At 43.7% G+C, this 17,513-nt stretch overlaps 1 protein-coding gene across 3 annotated transcripts in view; it reads left to right on the top strand.

Annotated features, from left to right (window-relative positions):
• Positions 1-11,879, top strand: part of SHQ1 (SHQ1, H/ACA ribonucleoprotein assembly factor) — a 39,658-nt gene extending 27,779 nt beyond the window's left edge. For all 3 annotated transcript variants that reach the window (XM_010390246.3, XM_010390248.3, XM_019280297.3), the window contains one exon: positions 10,725-11,879. In XM_010390246.3, the coding sequence (XP_010388548.1) occupies positions 10,725-11,370 (646 nt within the window). In that variant the 3' untranslated portion in view covers positions 11,371-11,879. The remainder of the gene's footprint in view (positions 1-10,724) is intronic.
• The last annotated feature ends 5,634 nt before the right edge of the window (positions 11,880-17,513 follow it).

Here is a 17,513-nt window from a genome sequence, read left to right as displayed (position 1 = left end):
CCCCTCAGGCTACTGCTTTGATTTTCCAAAGTTGTTGGGAGGCAGTTCCTATGTGCCTGCAGAAGGGTCAGTGATCTGTGTCGTGTCTTTTCAGTCAGCACAGCTCAGCTGAGTGGATTTCTGGTTTGATGAGGGGAAGGATGAGCTGCTGCAGCCGTTGCCTTTTGGAGCAGGTGGAATGTGCAGCTCTGGTCTAAGGGGGGGAAGCTGAGCTGCAGGCTTGGGAACATCTTCCTGGTTTGTTTCCAATCTGCTCAGCAGCTAGCATAATAATAATAATAATAATAAAATAATTTCTCTGAGGCATGATCATGGACTCATGGAACGGTTTGGGTTGGGAGGGCCCTTTAGAGGCCCTGCAATGAGCAGGGCCATCTTCAACTTGGTCAGGTTGCTCCAAGCCCTGTCCAACCTGGCCTTGAATATTTCCAAGGATGGGGCAGCCACAGCTTCTCTGGGCAACCTATTCCAGTGTTTTATCACCCTCGTTGGTAAAAACTTCTTATATCTAATCTAACTCGACCTTGCTGCAGTTTAAAACCATCCCCCCTTGTGCAGTGATGCCCCGGAGCAGCTGGTAACAGGTGCCCAAACACAACAGGGGGTGTGTGGGAGGAGCTGGGAGCAGGCTGCTCACTTTAGGCCCTTGGGAAAATCTGCGTTTCTGCCAGGAATTTGCAAGATGCTTAGGTTTGGTGTCTTCTGTTCAGACTGTGTGAGTCGAGAATGGACTGAGTTGAGAAGGCTGCAGGTAGTGTTTTCCCTTCAAGTGCTCCGGGTGTCAGAAGCAATGGAGCACTGGAAGAGTTAAACTCTGATCAACCCCACTGTGTTGTTTGGGGGATAAACTCCATTGCATAGGGGTAGAATCGTGTTGGAGTCATATTTGTAATTGTGCCTTTAAGCCTGTTCCCTGCCACTGTTGTTATTTTTGTAATACAGGCCTTTGCTAGCATTATCCTGACACTAAAATTCACATTTTCTGCCCTGCTGTGTGTACCTTTCATTCCCATACTTTAACACAAATTGTGTAATTTGCAGCATGAGAAGAGCTTTCTCCTAGATCACCAGCAATGATGGTGAAGACCAAGTTCTAGATAATGGCAGCAAAGAAACTTGAGGGAGATGGGGCTAATACAGAACAGTTGTCAGCGTTCCATTTCTGTAACACAGCCAATACTGCTATCGTTTTATATAATCTTTCTTTCTCTGCATCTGTTTTGTGGTGAGTTACCAATTCATCTTTCATTGTTTGTGTTTATCATATATTATTTTGGAAGCTGTGCCATTATTAGATGTTGGGACTGGCTGCAACTTACTGGAGCTATTTTGGCAACAAAGCTCCGTTAAACTATTCTTAAAACATATAAATACTCTTCAGTTTCTTTTTATAGTCCAATGTTAATTCCAAGTCTGTTTCCTCTTATGAATATTTTCATAATATCATCTATATAAGTAAGCTGTACTTGATTTCTTTTATAATCCATGATCTGTTTGGTTTCAACTTATCAAAAAGACCAAGTAATGAAAGTAAGATGTTATACTGGAAAGCTTCATCTTTTTTTAAAATATTTATAAATGTGAAGTTCAGCTCATGCAGTATTTAGATTCATTATGAAAGAAGCACTGTGGAATTTCAGAGTAAATATGGGGGAAAGTCACTTGAAACATTCAGACTTATTAACATAAAAGAAGTCACTTAAATTGAAATGATGGTGCTATGTTTTATATTTGATTTATGGTTAACAAACTGTAATACTTTGAGCTATGCAGATAGCAGTTCATGTTTACAAGACTGCCAGTTGGATTGCAGTGTAAGTACATCACTCTCTTGGTTTCGGAATCCACATAATGCCCTTTGAAAGCCAGAATTCCAAGATTAAAGCATTTTATGTTCCCCTTAAGCCCGCTGGATTCTCTCCATCAGCCGTTGTTTATGGCGCAGGGCTGTGTTCTGTCACCTGCACAGAAGGGGGGTTCTCATGTCCAGAGTAGTTTCTTCATGCTTCATTTCTGCTTTTCTGATCCTGTCCATTTGAAGTGGGGGCATCTTACTCATGGGGAGATGCATTTTCCAGACTTTTTTGAACCCAGTGCTTCCTTTTTTTGCGGTGTGGTTTTCCTGTTTGCAGTGAAGATTTGTTGTGCAGGGAAGGCTGTTCCAGTCTCTGGTTTGTCTGAGATTGTGAGGGAAGGAGGAAAAAAGACTTGATAAACTTCCCAACCCAAGCCTTGTGCTCTTGTCCCTTCCCCACGTAATTTTGACACCTCCCAGGCACGTCCACAGCTGGAATTAGCAGGGATCAGCTGGCTGGTGGGTGCCTGCCCTGGCCTCCTACTAAGACAAGACATAATAGCTGTGTCCTGCCAGCCTTGTCCCAGGAGGCTCATTATTTATCCCTTTGCTTATTTTCATGAAATATGTAGGAGTTTAAAGATCCTTAAATTCTACTTGCTCTTAAATTTGATGAAGTTGCCTGATGTTTCCAGGAGTTGTTAGAAAGGAAATGATTAATGGTCAGTATGGACATAGACAGTGTAACTGTGTAAAGCTAGGTTATTTAGGCAAAAAAATCAGAGTCCATCATCTTGAGAGATAGAAAGCATGAATTCCTACCTGCAGTTGCATAAAAGATCTTACACAGACTGAGCACCTTTTTTTTGAGCACTGACTCTAGAAGTTGGGGAGATGGTTTGTTTCTTTCCTATGAAAACAGTGGTTAATCTAGAACTAATTCCTGTGAACAAATGTTGTGTTTTTGCTGTTGTGTTTACACTCATCTGTCTTTCTTTTGCTGCAGATAAGGTTGAAGATTAGTTAAAGTTTAGGTCAATTTTTACCTGAGTCCTGAAGAAAATGATTCTGTTTTTCCTTTACTAACATTCTTCCATTATCTCCTGTACTCATTGATCAGAGCCAATGAGATTTTAATGGAGTTATTTATGGCCTCTGCCTCTTACTATAAAAGTGTATAATAAACTGAGCACATGAAACTGTTGGATGGTGCTGTTTGTGTTTATCTCTGTTAATTGTATGACCTCTTCTGTGATTCTTTCAGACCTCCTAAGCGAGGTAGGGTATGATGAGCTAACCAGCTAAAAAAGGCTGGGAAGGAATTTAGTAGATGTTATACATGCACTTTTCTGATGATTATAAAGAAATATTTTCTGTGCTCTTCTGAATTAGGGCCTTTTGTTGCCGTGAAAGGATTGCCCTGTGGTTCAGGTGCTGTGTGTATTTTCCAGTTCACGCCTTAACCTTCATGGTAGTATTGTTGTGCTTTAAGTTTTAGCTTAAAAGGAATAGTTGTGTTCCCAGATATGCATGAAATAAAATCTGTGCCCAGATTCCCCAAACTTGTGGAGAATTGGGGTAGAAGTGTGTAGGAAGGTACTTTAGCAATAAAAACAGTGTAAAGTTAGTTGTTGTCCTGGTCTGTAATACAGCAGTGTGCATGACGGGCCAAGTGGGTGGCACTATCTGTTAACATTTACCAAGATTACTTTCTGCTCTGAATTTCCTTCAGAACTTCCCTTGGAGTATTTTTGTTCCCTGCTCCTGGACTTGCTTTTTCAAAGCAATTTCACTATGATTGGAGGTCACTGACTGGTGTATAATTGAAGCACTCATTATAAATAACCTTGAAAGTGAAATAATAAATGGTGAAATATGTGAGATGCTATAAAATACACTCTAAAAGGCGTAATCGAGCCTTAGTCTCTTGTCTGCAGGCAGATTTTGAGGCTCAAGTCCTTCTGTAACCCATGACTTTTTAAAGAGTGGTTTGGGTAAATGGATGGTGCCTTTAGTGTGATGAGTTTCTTATTATTGTACCTAAATGTCCATTTGTGAGGGTTCTTTTCCTGAACTGGAGGGGTTTTGTGATATAACCTCATTGTTGGACCATTTATGCAATTTTGTGCCTGTTGACTTGAGCTGTTTCTGCATTAATGAGTTCTGCTTTAGTATTCAGTGCCATCATCCTTATTGCTCCTGTGTCTCACCAGTCAGGGCTGATCAAACTCAGGCTCTTTCATGTCTTGAATATTTTATTAAAATCAAATTGTCTGTCAATTCTGTATCATAAGAATTCAATCATATTTTTTTCTTTCAAGCTGCTTGAAAGTGCATATCAGGTGTGGAGGGATGTTTCTCATTTTTAGTTGCCTTTCTGAAGGAATTGTGCTACTTTTGTGCTAAACCCCTGAAGTTTAAGTTCTGTTACAGCCATTCAAGAATGTGCCTTTCCTCTGCTTTATCCTCCACGCCTGGCTCTCAGAATGTGCTGATCAGTGACCAGGGTGATCTCAGTTAACTATCAGCTTCAAGCTTTCCCCAAAGATGACCAGTTTGGTTGCTCCAGTAGCTGTTTGGGGCTAGATAGAAGCTGCATCTGAATTTTAGAGCAAAGAACAGTTTATTTTCTTCTTGATGGACTAGTTGGGTGCTTTGCCAGCTGTGTCATTCTTGTATGAGCTCACTTTCTTATCTTTTGCTTTCATGTGTGGCTGTAACTTGTTGAGCCTTCTGCTTTGAGAGAACTTGAGCTGTAGGCTTACTGCCATAGGGATATTAATTTCCATCAGGATCGTGACAGAGTTCCTGTGGGGAGTTCATTTGGCATTATCAGGCGACTGGACATTGAACAATGTCTCTTCACACCCCTGATGTCTGGGCAGATATGGCTTGGGCTGGAAGACAGTGATGGATGGAATCCAGCAAGATCCACTGTGGGCAGGGGGAAAATGAGACCATCTGAAAGGTGTGGAGAGGCTGTCCCTTTGCAGGTGCCCTTTTATTCACTGGTGACAGACCCTGCAGAAATACCAGGGATGTCCTATTGCAGCCTGTCCTCAACCAGCCTGGTGGCAGGGCAGAAAATTCCATTATTCCTTATAGTTTAACTGACATTTCAATGTCCCACAGATAGTAAATTTGCACACTCTGTATCTGAACTGCTGAGACTCTGGGATAATATCTGGTGATGTCTGAGATAATATTAACTCTAGAATTGTCTTAATACTTACAGTGCCTCTGGCTAAATGAATAATTGTGGGAAATTGTGAGCAGTGCTGCCAGGTATGTAATTTGGAACACATTTAAAGTGGGGATACTTGTCTGGTTGTATTGCTTGGTATCTTATCCGTTTTATCAAAGAAAGATGCTGTCTGTGAAACTTTCTCTCCTAAGTTTGAGTTTTGCCAGGCCTTGTGAAGAAAGGTAGTGTAAACATAGCCTGATGCTTTCTCTTTAAACTTGGTAACTTCTTGTATGTTAAAGAGATAAAATTGAGGCTCTTGTGATGCAGCAGACAGGAAGCCTTTTGCTTAACACAGCAGCTTTACTATTAGATGGATTCTGTGTGTCCAGAGCTCCTGCTGAGTGGAGATAAGTTAAATAACTGTCCTTTCTGTGTCTGTCAGCCCTGCTGAGTGGCACAGCGTGCTGCTGGTTTGTGTTTGAATGCATCCCAGGGAGCTGCAGGCCCACCAGGGCCAGCTGCTTGGCAGGGACGCAGCCCCGTGTTCATCCCCGGTGGAAGCCACGCCGCTCCAAAGGCACGTCTGCGCTTGAAGTCTCTGCTGCCTCTGAGACTTGTTTATCTTGCCTGCAAGGCGTAAAGATAATTAATGGAAAGTGTTTCACACTCTAAAACGGGGCTTGTCAGCCCTGTGGAGCCGAGTCTTGCTGGCATGGAGGACTGATTCCCACTGGAACACTGAGTGGGCCCTAACCACATGGGAGCAGCATGATCTTTAGTTCGTTCCAAGATCGGTTAGGTCGCGTTCAAACACCAGGCTGGCCAGCAGAGCTGCTGTCAGCGTTTGTGATACTGAGGGTCCCATGTTTGGTTCCTTTTCTGCTGTGCTAGGGCAGGAGCAGCTCGATATGTCAGCAGCTCTGTGCTGTCACTTGGCTGGGACTGAGCCCGGGGAGATAGCAAGGTGATTCTGCTGGGTTTTGCCATGTCTTACACCTTGTTTACACTGAGTACTTCAGAACAGGGGATGTTTGTACACATCTGTGAATGCAAAGCCAAATTGATGAGGCAGTAGAAATAATCCTCCTATTGTTTACAAAAACAAAAGCAAGCTGGAGCTTGTGCCTGTGCAAAGTCACTTTTCATTCCACAGCTGGATGTTACTGACTCCAGCTTTGGGAGGTTGTGTTGCCAGCGTGACTCTCTCATAGAATCATGAAATGGTTTGGGCAGGAAGGAACCTTAAAGAAGATCAGCCAGTTTCAACCAGGGACACCTTCCACTATCCCAGGTTTCTCCAAGCTGCATCCAGCCTGGCCTTGGACACCTCCAGGGACCCACAGGGAAGCCACAGCTTCTCTGGGCAGCAACATTCACTCCCATGCTTGCAAATAATCTGCAGAGTGTTTTAGATCTGTAATTCCCCTGCTATGATTGAGTATGCAGTGCCATCATCATTTGCAATGAAGAGCAGAATGCTGATTTTCATATTTTCAAGTTCTCTTTGAGTTGTTTTGTTTTAGCAGTTACGTTAAAAAAACCAGAGTACTGGATGTAAGGGAAGTACCAGGCAGATGGGAAGGTCTGAGTTATTATTAACACTATTTCTTTAAACCTTTTTCCTTTCATAGTGCTGACTGATGGACATAGTGTACAGAAGCATAATTATTCTTTTATTTCATCATTTGGGAAAAATGAGAGGATTTTGTGGCTGGATGTACCGCCCACCCAAGTCCTGCATTTGTTTTTTACTGTTAGGGTTGACTTTTGTCTTCCCTTCCAGCTTACGTGAAATCTTCCTTGGAAACAATCAAATCCCTGATGTCTGTCTGCAGTGAGACTTCTTCCTCATAGCTCTGTGTTCTGGAGATAACAGATCTCTTGACTCTTCAGATCCTGGTGCTCTCTGTACTCCCTGGAACAGAAGGCAGAACTGAAGCTTGTAGGAGTTTGGCTTTTCCTGGAGCTGTGTCCTGCTCTGCTCCCACCCTGGTTGTCACTCGTGTCTCAGCCCTGCAGTCAGTCCCATCACTATCACTTCTCTTCATGCTGCCACAAGTGGCCTTTGCAATAAACCTCTAATGATTTCCCTTTCCTGTTGCCATAATCCTCTTTTTATTTTTCTCAGAGTTTTATCCATCTCCCTTTATTTGCTAAATCTCCTTTGAGTCTTTGTTCTTTTCAGCCCAGTTTCACTCCTTTATAATCTAAGATCTGTAGAACAAGGTTTTTTTTATTCTTCTAGCACCTGAAGAAACTCTCTTGTGCCTAGACAAGGATTACTGTAGTTCTGTCTTGGAATTTTAATTCCAGACTACATGGACAAGCCCCGAGATGCTTCTCTTATCTGTTCCTCAAAGCTATGCATTAAACAAAACATGCATCTGATCAGTTTAACCTGTAATTAAACATTTTCCTTAAGCAACTGACATCGTGATAACTAATAATTATCATGTGTAGCACCTTTAAAACCTATTATGCATGTTTATGTAAGAACACTATTACCATAATAATAAGATATCATTACCACAAATGTGCATACTGAATGAGCATGTCTTAAAGTAATCATGGATTCCATTAATCATACTTGAAAAATTAAAGTATTTGCTGTCTAATCTCTCAAACACTACTCGAAAGATTTTGGAAACAGCAGGGCCTGTTTACTGCAGGTCTCTCATACATGAGATCTTGTTTCTGGTGTCTCATTTTTGTTTCCTGAATTGTTGCCTATCTTTCAGCTTGGAAAACCATCAGCTCCAAGACCCATGGTCTCCCATTGAAAGCATTTCCATGCTCTGATTTTTAGACTGTTTGCCTGGCTTTTTGTCCAGGGAGTGCTGCCACCTTTTCTTAAGGTTGATGTGAAATGCACTCCTGAAACCTGGTTCTCTTCAAATTAGATAATTGCCTTAAAGGAGATGAACTGATGGTTAATTGTAATTCTCTTAGTCCCTTGCACAGGAGCAGGAAAGAAACAACCTTATTCTTGAAGTGTTCTTTGTTTGGTTGTTTTTTTTAATACAAGATTGCAAAGTTGGGGAGTGGAGTTTTTTGAGTTTATGTATAAAATTGTCAAGAGGTGACAGTTTTGAGTTTGTCTCATATTGCAAAGTTGAGCTCTGTAGATTCTGATTGAGACTGGATGAGCAGAGTGAAAGTTGGGAAGAAACATTTGACCCACAGAGAAAACAGAAATGAGACTTTTTTGTAGAGTCAGAATATTTAGGGTTGGAAGGGACCTTTAAAGGCCATCTAGTCCAACCCCCATGGCCAAGAGTTAAAAAAATCAACTTGCTGCTCTAGGGAGATTGTTCTTTTACCTGTCAGCAGGACCACGTTGAATTTAGTAGCATAATGTGTGTTGAGTCACGAGTTTATCACTGTGTGTTTTCTTCCTTAACATTTGCCATTAGGTAACCTGGACACAGCAAAGTATTTATTAATGCCAAAAAGGCACATTATGTCTTAAACTCCTTAATACTTGATGCAGTTCTGTGATATGTTTCTGTATCTTAATATATAAACTGCATTATAAGGGAGTAGTGAAGGAGGTAGAGAGGATTTTAAGTACTGAGAGTCTGGAGTAGGGGAAATAGGCATGAAGAGGTAGAAAAAAATAGGCAAAAATAGGAAAAAGGAAAAAAAATACACATGGAACTGGGAAGCAAATTTACAGGGTCAATGGAAGTGGGGGGGGAAACAGGACTTTGAAAATTGCTTTTCTGTCTGTAATGGCAGCAGTAAAACAGGTGGGTGAGACAGGCAATGGGAGCTGGGGGGTTTCCCCAGAGGAAATTGTGCCAGAGGGTGTGAGGAGTTGCTCGTGGTGTCAGTGAAATTAAAGGGAACCACATAAAATGGGGACAAAACAGGGTTCTGTCACAGGGCACATCCAGCCTTGGAGCTCCTGTGGCTGTGGACAGTCAGGGAACAGGAGAGGAAAAGGAGTTGAATCTTCATGTTCTGAGCAGCTCTCACAGGGAAAGGGACACATGCACAGAGTTAACAGGAAGGAAAGAGGCTGTTTCAAAAGCAAAGCAAAATGCTTTCTGAAGGGGTTATAAACTCTTGTGACTCGGGGTATAAATCAGCTTCTCCCCAGTGTGCTCAGGAAGCAGATTTCCCTGCAGCCACTTGTTTTGTTCCCACCTACCTGCAAGGCTCCATGAACCTCTCAATGTATCACTTGGCTTCTTTTCCTTTCTCTTTACTGATGGAGCAGGGAGAATGCTCACTTTGTTCCAAATTAGGTTGGCAATTTCTCAAATCCCCCCTAACTTTTTGAGAAAAATGCAAGTCAGTGACAAAAAAATGGAAATTAGTTGCCAGAAAGAAAACATTAGAATAATGTCTCTTTAAAATTTGGTACCCTTCTTTATATTAGAGGCTGCTAGGATGATGTTGTAGTTAATTTTTAGCTTTAGATTTGAAAATTCTAGAAATATTCATTGTTTTCTGTTGCTTTACTTCTGGGAAAGTTATTTCTCAGTTTCCTATGCTATGGGTTGAACTAAGGAAGTTTAGTGTGTTCTATTCCAAGTTTTTAAAGCATTTAAATGTTGCACTGTCTGTAAAATGTGTAAGGAGCTGCACTGAATTTCCCTTCCCCCACTTAAAAATACAATTCCTTTAGGAGCAAAAAAACCCCAAAACCTGGAAGCATCTACGTTATACTGAGTAATTATGCCCCCTGGGAAATAGAATATAAAGATCTTTAAAATCATTCAAGTGAGAGAGCAAGCACTTTAACTTCTGCCTCGCAGGAGCTGTGTATTACATCCCCAGCTCCCTGCTCCAGTGTCAGTGTGTCGTGCCTTGCAGGTTCACAGCTCTGGCAGAGGAAATGAAACCCAGTCAGTTACTGCAGGATTTATAGCAGACCTGCTGCTGCAGGAAGTGGTGAAAAGCTGATTGATAGTCTGAGGCAAAACTCCACAACAAGAAACAGGATGTATGTTTGGGTTTTCATGCCCATTTTCCCCTCTGCCCTCACCCCCCTCCATTTCAAGGCACTCTCTCACTTTTTAGTCTCTATTTATAAATCCATGGTGCCCTTTTCTGGTAAAGCACGTGCTGGCTTCCAACACTCGAGGAAATGGATAGGGCTGGACCCGAGATTTGAAGCCAATGTGGTGTGTCTGCTTTATTAGGGGCATTTATCTAAATGGTCCTGTTCCTCCTGCTGAATTATATTTCAGCTGAATTCCAAGTGAAGGGTAAAGTACATCTGCAGACAGAGTATTGAACATCTCCTGTGTTCGTGGGTGCACCAGGCTGGCTGGGAGAGGAGGAGAGGGATCACTAATCAGCCATATTCCCTTGGTTCATAGGCATTTCACAGATATATTTGGGAGGGTAGGAAACAAGAATCATTTTGCTGCACATAAACTGCAGCCAGCCAGCCCTGTGCTGCAGAGTGTGCAGCTAAAGACAGCAAACCTGAAAAGGTTTCTTCTGAAATCTCCCTCACTGTGCATGGCTGAAGCATCCAGCAGCAGGATCTTTCCTGAAAATATCCTCAAAGCCTTTCAGTGGGATATTGTCTAACCTTGGGGGAAAAGTTACCCTAAATAATTGTAATTATGAATCCTTCTGGTATTTTTTCCTCCTGTAACAATCAGAGTTGAAGAAGAAAGTTGTTTGCATCCCAAGCAAATGAAAGAAATGTTTAAGATTCATGTTCTCGTTATCGAATGGGAAAGTTCTGTCAGGTTCAATAACATATCTTGTTCTTTGTTAAAGGTCAAAAAAGTTGGCTGCACTGTGTGAGTCCTTGCAGAAAACCATGCTCAGCAAGTCCCACATGGGGCTGGAGCTGGAAGAGCTGGAAGCAGCAGCAGTGCTGGTACAGGAGGAAGAGAAGGCGTTAAAAGCTGCTGGCACAGTTTCCAAGCAACAGCTGCTTTGCTCCGAGTCGGAGACAAGTGACTCTGAAGAATCCAGCAGCACTTCATCATCTGAGACAGAAGGCTCTGATTCAGATGAGCAGGAGTCCTCGACCAGCGAAGATGGGGAAATAAATTCTTTCCAAGGCACGCTCCAGGAGGAGAGGACAGCTCCACTTATTGACTGTAATGGATTAAGGCAGGGCACAAACACTTCGGCGGTGGAGGTCGGTGATGGAAAATCAAAGGTTTCCTTGCAATCCATGACTCCTGGAAAACTGGTAGAAGAATTAGAAATGCAAATCCACTCTGCAATGAGACTTTCAGAGCAGCCTGAAGGATTGGCTACTGCAGGCTGCATTTCACAGGAACAAGAAGAAAACCCTGTACCCGAGCCTGACAGATTTTCAGAAGATGCTGCTGGGAAGGGAGATTTCTTGGAGGTGTCTCCCAAGCCAAATCCATTTCTTTTTCTCTGCAGCACAAATGAAGATGAAGACTAAAGGACCATGGAGGAGTACAGAGTGACCCACTAGCTCACAGCTTGTTCTGTAATGAGCTGTCCCAAGGCTGTCCTGTGCTGCACAAAAATGTTTTTCTTTTTTGTTGGAGGACAAGACTGCTTTGAAAAGAATTGATAGGACTGTATGATACTCTCACAGTTAATTTTTATTTTCCTCCAATTCAACAGAGCCTCATATTTGATGTGAGAATGTATAATTTCAATAAACTTCTATAAACCGTTTTCATTAAGCTTATTCAGTGATAGAATGATGTCCTAATCAAATACAACTGAAATGACTCATTTTAATTTCTTTTAGCTGTTGGAATTTACTTGAAAAATATCCTCATTATGTTTGTATAAACTTGTTTATGGCATTGTACTGTTATTTTTAATGCTTCATAGCAAACCACATAATGGTTATAAGTTTAAATAGTGATGGCAAATTATTTTAAATTATATAAATTCTGTATTTTTTGTACAAAATAAAAGAAATTTCTATGCCATCAATACAAGATCTTATATGTTGTGTATCTTGTATGGTTGTATCTTATACGTCTAAGAGCTAGAGGTTTCTATTTCTGCAGATCTTCTGTAAGTTCTTTCAGTTTTGTCATGTATTCATTCTTTTGTGCTGTTTTTGAAATGTTTCTATGTGTGGACACTTCTGATGCTGTTCAAAGAACAGAAATCCCAATTATTTAATGTTTCTTTCTGCACATGCTCTCAGTACCACCACAGTAATGTGAACCAGAATGAAGGAACAACAGAGTTTGTGCATCTTGGAACAGGACTGAGAGCAAACCTGGCCTCTGTAGTCCTGGCTTTGTTAGTCTGGCCCACAGCTTTGGCCAACTTGTTTATCCTTTTTTTGCCTTTATATAATGTTCAAATAAGCCAGTCAGGTTAATACAGTTTGTTAGCTAATTTCTGTTACTGAAATCGGGTGGCTGCTGCAAATCATCTGCTGTTACTACTCTACAGAAGGACTTGGGAAGATGGAACATGGACCACCAGGTCTGGCTCAGCAGGAGCACAGACCCAACAGGAGCACCTGTTTCATTCCTCTGCAGAAGCAAGTTTTGATTACTTTTCAACCTTTTTTCTATTAAAAAGTGTATAAAAATCCTAAGCTAAAGGACTTACTCTTCACCAGTGCTGTTCCCTGCTGGAAATCAGCAGGTGAGCTCTGTTCCTGCACCAGCTCCTGCTCAGTGAGAGCTGCAGCCCTCACCTGCCAATATTTTTTATGTTCTTAAATACCTGCTGGTTGCTTAATCAGTCTCTGTGTTCTGTTCCCTGGGGGAGAAACCTTTCCCATCCTGTGTGTCAGGGAGCACTTACTCTTCTAAATGCCAGCAATAAAATCCACACTGGAGCTGCCAAAGTCTGAGAGAAGGGGGAGAAATGCACTTGAGGAGAAAAGAGCAATTGTCCTGCTCTCCCCAAATTCCAGGGATGAACTCAGGAACTTCCTGCATCTGAACAGGGGCTGGAGAAAGCTGTGTGAAACTTGGTGTTTTCTGGCTGTGCAGCTGATAAGGGATGTTGATTGTTGTGGATTGATTGATGGCAATTTTATGTGACCTCTGTAGGGGTGGGGTGTGAAGTTTTTCCATAGGGGGCGATTGGAATTTCACCTGTGACTGAATTACCCAGCACACGTGGAGTGCTCAGGGTGAGCAGTGTCTGTGTGAGAGGGAAGCCTTGCTTCTCCGGAAAGAATGCACACAGACACTTGTGAAAGAAAAGTGGAGCTTTAATACCGTTTAACCAAAATTGAGGCTTACTGAGTCCTGTTGGGAAAAAACCCAAAAGTTAAGGAACTCCACTAAGGAGTCACATTTATGTAGAGGGGAGGGAGGGAAGCCTTTGCATCCAGGAGTTGGCTGGAAAAGGATGGAGTTGTCTTAGGGATGTGCTTATTCATGTAGTGCTTTAAGAATAATGTGTTAAAATCAACAAGTGAAATACTGGAAACCATCAGAAGGAGCTAAACAAATGTGTTTTGATTTTTATTCCTTTTTCTCATGGGGACAAGTGCCACCTTTTCCTTTCTTTCCCTGAATTAAAAATTAGAACCAAATTGATTAAATATCTTTTTTCCCCTGGCTTTTCTTAATTCCAAACAGATTTGCGAAAAGCTTGTAGAGGCTTTGCTGCACGTCAAAAAAAGAAAGCATCGATTAGCCTTGATTTACTGCAATAAATGATAAATATGGCAAAGGCATTGATTCACAGCCCTGAGTGAAGGGGACGGGTGACCCTCCACCAGTGCTACAGCTGAGTGTTGTCACAGCCCAGCCGATGGCTCAAGGCTGCAGAAAACAAACAGGGAAACACATGTCAGGCAGATAAATTGCTCTGCTGTTTAGAGCTCTCCGTGGAGGCCATTTGTCTCCAAGATAAGGAAGAATGCACTCCAAAGCCGGCGGGAGATAAGCTGGGAGAAGAAAATGAATGTGGAGCCGCTGTGGTGGCACTTGGGCGGTGGCACAGGGAGCAGAGAGGGTCCCCCCAGCCCAGGGTGCCTGCAGGGAGCAGGGTGAGCACCCAGGGAAGTGTCTCACGGGAACTTGCAGGCTTTTCCTAATCGTTTCAGTAGTGGATGATATTTATACCTTTACAGGAAACAAACAAATGGTGCCGGTGTCAGTTGTCTGAGTCACCCAAGTGTTTCCTGAGCCTGTCGTGGATCTGTTCCTCCCCTTTTTCGTGGTACGTGGGCTGCAGCCTGTGGTTATGTGGGCACATGTGAGGCATGATTTTGCATTGACACAACAACTCTGGGTTTGTAGTACTGTGGTACCCATAAATCAGGCTATTTTTATATCCTTAGGTTTTGGAGAAGTGACGGTCCCACTTCGACAAATGCTGAATTTGGTGACCTGACTTGAGATCAGATCCAAAATGCACTTGGTAATGTTGGTTTGCATTTTTTGTTTTCTCATATCATAAGCCACCATACAGCATCAACTGAGCATAGCTGGTGGCACTTTGAGGATACTTGGAGACAAAAACAAGATCTGTGTCCCTTAGGTGAGGACTAAGATGTTGGCAGAGCTCCATGATAGACAGCTCTGGCCCCAGAGCAGCTCATTTCTGTGGGAGAAGCTTCCTTTATAGTGATGAGCATGGAAAAAGGCAAAAAGTTTGAGGTTTAGAAAGCAGCAAGGTCAGTAGGTGATAATGTTACTCCCCAGTGACCCCAGGAGCTCTGTGGCCAGTCCCTCTTTAATGCTGATGTGCTGAGTGACTTCAGAAATAATTTTCCCTGGTTTCACAGAGGTACCAGGCCTTACTCAGGAAGGTCCAGACTCTGGAAGGGGAGTGAAAAGGAGTAAAACTCAAATCTGGCAGTGGAGATTTCTCAATCTGCTACCGACTTGTGCAGGGCAAGGGCGAGCAGCTAAAATCTGCCATTTCTGATGTATTCCTAAATACCCTTCTGTGTATCAGTATCCAAGTGACTCAAGGTGCCTTGGGAGCTGTGGTGCTCACCCATACCAGCTGGAGTCACTGCTCCTCTAAATCCCTGGAAATTTGACAAAGCTGGCCGAAATCAGATCCCAGAAACCTCTTAAAAAAATGCATCGTGTCTGAAGGCTTGGCCTCTATTCCACTGTGTATCAGTACCTCCATAAAACACCTCAGAGCCCTCTGCCCAGGGCATCTGTGAGGCCTCAGCACCACCTGAACAAGACTTTGGTGGCTCTCAGGGACAGGTCCTTTTCTCAGGCAGTCCTGGGGCACAGCTGACTTTGATTCCATAACCCAGGATCAAACCCACTGGGTGTGTCTGAGACCATTTCTAGCACTGGAAACAGATCCCTGGTGCTTCCTCTTGGCAGGAAGATTGCCTTCCTTGAAGAGCCAGAAATGTAAATGCCTCTCTCACTCGTCACTGATTTGGCTTGTACCCCTCTTCTCCATGCAGAGCCCCCCTTCTTGAGTGTTACCCTGCTCCAGGAGGTCCCATCTCTGTTCACAGGATGCTCCTCCACAGCACACCTGCTCTTTATGGCAATATATTTTATTTTACATCATTTTTTATTTTCTTGTTCTGCCACTGGGATATGGTGACACCTCACCACGTCCTGCTTTCTGCAGGGTGGGAGCTGCAAGGGCTGGAGAAGCAGCACAGAAGCTGCTGAGCAGGGAGCCAGCGCTGACCTTAAACAAAGCTGTGCCTGGGGAGCGACAGGAGGAGAAGGTTCAGCAGCCACTTCTGTCAGGAGCCAGCAGCTGTGTGTGCTTGGCCTCTGCCGGGCAGGCCTTGGCTTCCCAGGGAGGGCAGGGATGGCTGCTGCTTGCAATGAGCATTTTGCAACCTTCAAAACCTTCAGTTGTGCTTTTGGTCTGGAGTCAGTGGTGGGGTGAGTGGCTGCAAACATTCCTCTCTCTAATTGTGCATGTGTGAGAGATTTGGGAGTATAACTCATAAATGGTAATGAGATGTTTAAAGCATAAATCAACAGTATATCAAGATGAGAGCAAATCCTCTCAACTGTGCTCCAAACAATCCAGGTAGTGACCTGCTGGCTGCACCCTACCTGCCAGGGCTGTGATTACATTTCATCTCCTGTCCGCAATTTTTGGCAATTATGCAGAAATATCCCGTTTCCTGCAGTAAATAAATAGGGATCCGTGTTTTGCCTTGATGTAACTCCACCTCCTCTAATATGCTGCATTGTCCATTGATTTGCCTAATTATGTGTATTACAACTGCACGAGGCGCTGGGTAGCAGCAGGGGTCCGTGCTGGGGAGAGGAGGAGGGTGATTGCTCCATCTGTTCCTCCGAGCTGCCGGGAGAAGCGTCGGGAGTGAAGTGGGAAATGGAGGGAAGGAATTACCATTTAGTGCAGGTGCCTCTGGAAGGGGAATCCCACTGCCAGGTGCTGGCAGGCGGCTCTCCTGAGCTCCCCACGTGCTTAATTACCCTACAGCGAGTCCTCCCATCTCGAATTAGAGCAGGCAATTGCTACTGAAGCCTTGAAACAAAACGGGGAGCGTAGCAGGGTTTCATCCATCTCGCTGCAGAGACCTGCATTTCCCATCCAGCAAGATTCATGCCCCATTCAGCTGAATTTAAAAGCACTTACCTGGAATTAGATGATTAATTTTAAAATCTGAATGTAGGAGTGCAGCAGACAAGGTCAAAGCATTCGAGCTGTGAATCTGGGTTCCAGTGATGACATTAAAAAGAAGCAAGTGCGATGCTTTGTGCTGTGGATTTAGGAAGAAGTTGCTCAGGACTGTGGGAGTCAGTGCAGGGAGAACCAGGAGAGCATGGGATGAGCTGTCAGTAGTTGCTGTCCTGAACAAGGAGCTTTATTCCTCCCCAGCTGCTTCTCTCTCTGTCACGCTCCCAGATCCCTGATGGATCAGGGGTGGCAGTAGGGTAATGTGCTGCTCGTTCCCCTGCTGGTTCCTGCTGCTGCCAGCAGGTAACTCAGCAAATCATTTTGTTAGTCCGACTGGAAAATATCCGAGGGATAAAAACTGCCCAGAACCTGTTGTGTGCCATCATAACAAGCAACGCACAGGGACTGTAACATCCCGGGAACAGCGCACCTGGGGGGGAACACTATCAAAGTTAAAGTTGTGGTGTGTATCCTGTGGCGTTTTAAATTGCCTTGGCACTTCTTTGTGGGCTTCTGCACCCCAGGGCAGTGCTGTGAGAAGTTACACACAGTCTGTGCAAGCTGGGCTTGTCCGGGTGATCCTGTGGCACCATGTGGGAGGATCCCAGCTTCATCCACACAGGCTGCTGCATCGAAGAGCTGTGGGTATCACGTACAGGAGCTGTGAGACTGAACCAAGGTGCCTGGCAGTGCTCCAGTCCTTTACCCACGGTGTGAAGGATTAGACAAGGATTTGGCATGGGGCACCAGAGGAGAGTTGCCTTTTACCTTCAGATGTCTGACAGCAAACCCCATCGGTCTCGGTGGTGGAGGGTGTGGAGGCTCTCAGAGTAAGGGAATAGCACTGCCTAAAAACTGGGATAAGTCTCTATTCCAAGAAGAGCCTGGTGCTAACATGATTATGCTCTGAATTCCCCAAGGTTTGAGCTATGAATAATTGCAGTGATGCACCTTTCCTGAACCTATTACACAGCAGGTTTGGACAATGCTCTCAGGCAC

This window comes from Corvus cornix, chromosome 12 (genome assembly GCF_000738735.6).
Source record: "Corvus cornix cornix isolate S_Up_H32 chromosome 12, ASM73873v5, whole genome shotgun sequence".
Lineage (NCBI taxonomy): Eukaryota > Metazoa > Chordata > Aves > Passeriformes > Corvidae > Corvus > Corvus cornix.
The sequence above is the reverse complement of the archived record's forward strand: the minus strand, read 5'-3'. Positions and strand labels throughout refer to the sequence as shown.